General features: G+C 40.3%; 1 protein-coding gene across 1 annotated transcript in view; it reads left to right on the top strand.

Moving 5' to 3' along the window:
• The first annotated feature begins 3083 nt into the window (after positions 1–3083).
• The window catches only part of FLT3 (fms related tyrosine kinase 3), an 85594-nt gene continuing 84945 nt past the window's right edge, over positions 3084–3732 (top strand). The window contains exon 1 of the mRNA XM_014463908.2: positions 3084–3143. Within this exon, the coding sequence (XP_014319394.2) occupies positions 3084–3143 (60 nt within the window). The remainder of the gene's footprint in view (positions 3144–3732) is intronic.

Genomic DNA, 3732 nt, shown 5'->3' with positions numbered 1-3732 from the left:
ACCGGAATCGAACCCGGGACCCTTCAGTCCACAGGCCGACGCTCTATCCACTGAGCCAAACTGGTTAGGGCCACATGTTTCAATTTTTTTATCTTTAATTTCTTTATTGGTTAAGGTATTACAAATGTGTCCTTATCCCCCCCACCCCCATTAACCCCAACCTCCCCCGCACTCCTGCTTTTATCCCCCTGTTGTTTGTGTCCATTGGTTTGGCTTATATGTATGCATACAATTCCTTTGGTTGATCTCTTCCCCTTACCCCCACCCTCCCCTACTTTCCCTCTGGGGATTGACAGTCTGATCGCTGTTTCTCTGTCTTTGGATCTGTCCCTGTTCATCAGTCTATGTTGTTCTTTATATTCCACAAATGAGTGAGATCATATGGTATTTATCTTTCTCTGACTGGCTTATTTCACTTAGCATAATGCTCTCCAGTTCCATCCATGCTGTTGCAAATGGCAAGAATTCCTTCTTTTTTACCACAGCATAGTATTCCATTGTGTAGATGTACCAAAGTTTTTTAATCCACTCATCTGCTGAGGGCACTTAGGCTGTTTCCAAATCTTAGCTATGGTGAATTGTGCTGCTATGAACATAGGGGTGCATATATCCTTTCTGATTGGTGTTTCTGGCTTCTTGGGATATATTCCTAGAAGTGGGATCACTGGATATATATATATATATATATATATATATATATATATATATATAGCTTCTGGGTGTAAAGTATGCACATGTTTCAATTTTTTAAAATATATTTTTATTGAGGCTGCCTTCTGTACCACCTCTACCTGGGATTGAGTCCACAATCTGGGCATGTGCCCAGACCCCCAACTGGGAATCAAACCATGACTTCCTGGTTCATAGGTCGACGCTCAACCACTAAACCAAACTGGCTAGGCACATGTTTAATTTTGAAGTAAGGTCAAATTATTTGTCAACGTGCTCATACCAATTTAGAGCTCCACTAGCAGTGAATTAAATTTACCCATTGCTCTGAATCCTTGCTAACACTTGGTATTGTCAGATCTTGCCAATTGGTGGGCTTAAACTATTAGTAAAAGGTGTGTGAAATTGTACTATATAGTTCATATTTCAACTGAATTCACAGAACTCCTATTCAAATATTACTTTTCCTTGCCCCTTATTTTAAGAAAAATATAAAGCTTTGTCTTTAAAAAAATGACATGAAGACATTTCACCTATGGATTGCCATTGAAAATGTCACAATTTTTGAAGGGAGAAAGGAGATATTTGTGTAATTTAAAGCCTGGAAAGATGTTCATAAGATGAATGGCCATGTTACTCATGGCTATGTAGCCCCTAAACTTCATGGGGGTAAGAATTTAGATAAAATGTGTCATTTGTAAGGCGAACACAAGACATTCCAATCCAAAAACAAACTTACTCTTCTCTCTTCTGATTTCTTCTTTCATCTTATTCCTCCTGGTTGCTTCTTGCCCCTGTAGCAGCTTTTATAATAGTCTTCATCCATATCATGAGCTCTGGAAACAAAATTTTATACTTGGGTGTTCATAGCTACCTATGCAATCTAGGGCTCTAGATAATGTAAAGCTACCTTCCTCAGAGTGTTATCAAGGGGAATCAAGTAGGTACCATAATAGGCATGACTCTTGGCACACTTCAAAGAATGATGGGCACTATCTCGCCTTCTACATTGTAGCCTATACCTCATACTCCAAAACTTTTCAATCCATAAAATTTGTCTTTTCTAGAATTATTTTTCCCCATCCATTTCCAGAGAAAATCAGGTGTGCTTAGAAACCACCCCTAATTTCTCCACTCTTACCATCGCTTCTCAGAGACTTCTGCCTTGGGTCTAAGATTCTTTGAAAAAGCAGCAATAGCTTCATGATTTTGTGTCCTTGAATAGTGCCTCATCCAAGCTGCTATTTTGCAAACTTGGAATCATCAGACTTATTTTTTTAAAGCTTGCAGTAATCAAGCTCTGAATGAAAGGTAATACATTAGATCTGGGTAATTGGAAGGCTCACTAGCTCACTTTTCTACCTATTACCAGACTGCTTCATGTATCACTTAACTCAGGTCTCTTCCTCTAGTTCTGACTTAAGATAGACTCTTAAAATCTTTTTTTGTTGTAAAATGCGCATAGAATTTACCATCTTAACCATTTTTAAGTATACAGTTCAGTAGCGTTAAGTACATGCACCTTGTTGTGTAACCATCACCACCATCCATCTCCAGAACACTTTTCATTTTGCAAAACTGAAACTCTATACCCATTAAACAACTCTCTAGCCTCTGAAAATCACTATTCCACTTTCTATTTCTACAAATTTGACTACCCTAGGCGACTCATAGAAGTAGAATCATATGGTTTTTGTGATTGCCTTACTTCATTAGCAAAATGTCCTCAAGGTTCATCCATGTTGTAGCATGTGTCAGAATTTCCTTTCTTTTTAAAAATAGTTTATTGATTTTAGAAAGAGAGGGAGAGAAACATCGATGTGAGAAACATGATTGGTTGGCTCCTGTATGCATCCTAAGGATTGAACCCACAACCTGGGTAGTGCCTGAGTGGGAATCAAACCAGTGACCTTTCAATGCACAGGATGATACTCAATCAACTGAGCCACAAATCTCAGGGCAGAATTTCCTCACCTTTAAGGCTGAATACTATACACACACACACACACACACACACACACACACACACATACATTTTGTTTATCATTCATTCAATTTTCTTTATCCATTTATCTGTGGGTGGACATTTGGGTTGCTTGCACCTTTTGGCTATTGTGAATAATGTTGCTATGAATATGGGTGCACAAATATCTCTTCATGACCTTGCTTTTCATTCTTTTGGGTATATTCCTGGAAGTGTAATTGCTGGATCATAGGCAGTTTTATTTTTAATTTTTTGAGAAACTGCCATGCTGTTCTCCATAGTGGCTGCACCATAGTAGACACTTTTGAAGTTTCTGTCATGCCCTGAGAGGGGGGATTATTTTACTATCAACTACAGCCAAGGAAAAGGATTGTATGTCCAAGAATGAACATTGTCAATTATCATGCTTTATTAGAAAATTATTAAAAGCATGGAATTCCTAGAATTTGGAAACATTGTAAACCATTTGGCCCACTCCCCTCATTTGAAGGTAAGTAAAATAGGACTTGGAAAAGAAAAATGCCTTGTGAAGGTCAATGGCTTGTGAAGGTCAAAGGGCTAGTTAACTGAGGAGTCATAACTGGCAACCAAGGCTTACCTTCAACTTACTGCACATAAAATAATTTTCAACTTGAAATATTATGCAGTGAATAACAAGAATTACGAAGTGGGTAATTCAAAACATCCTCTAGGATGCACTGTCTGTGTTTTGCTTTTGTATCTTTGGCTGGTTCTCAGCCTCCCGAATTGCCTGGGTTGACATTGAAACCGAGCCTGTTTTTCTTGCTGCCACTGCTGACTGGGTTCTGGGCATCCTACCTAGAAGATGGAGGGGAAGACCGAAGACCAGTGGTCAGTCAGGGTCCACCGAGCGTGGACCGCGGCCCTCTGCTGGCCTGAGCGCTGGCCAGGGCCGCAGGTGCAGCGCGGATTTACTAGTAGCTCCCATTCTGGGGCCTCAAAGACCCCGCGCGCGGAGGGCGCTTCTGGCTCGCTGATGTCCCCACGCTCTGACATCCAAACGAAGGTGTTCAGGGACTCTCGGGAACAGGCAGCTCTTATGTGCCTCTCCCAGGCAG

This window comes from Myotis lucifugus, unplaced genomic scaffold (assembly GCF_000147115.1).
Source record: "Myotis lucifugus unplaced genomic scaffold, Myoluc2.0 scaffold_227, whole genome shotgun sequence".
Classification (NCBI taxonomy): domain Eukaryota; kingdom Metazoa; phylum Chordata; class Mammalia; order Chiroptera; family Vespertilionidae; genus Myotis; species Myotis lucifugus.
The sequence above is the reverse complement of the archived record's forward strand: the minus strand, read 5'-3'. Positions and strand labels throughout refer to the sequence as shown.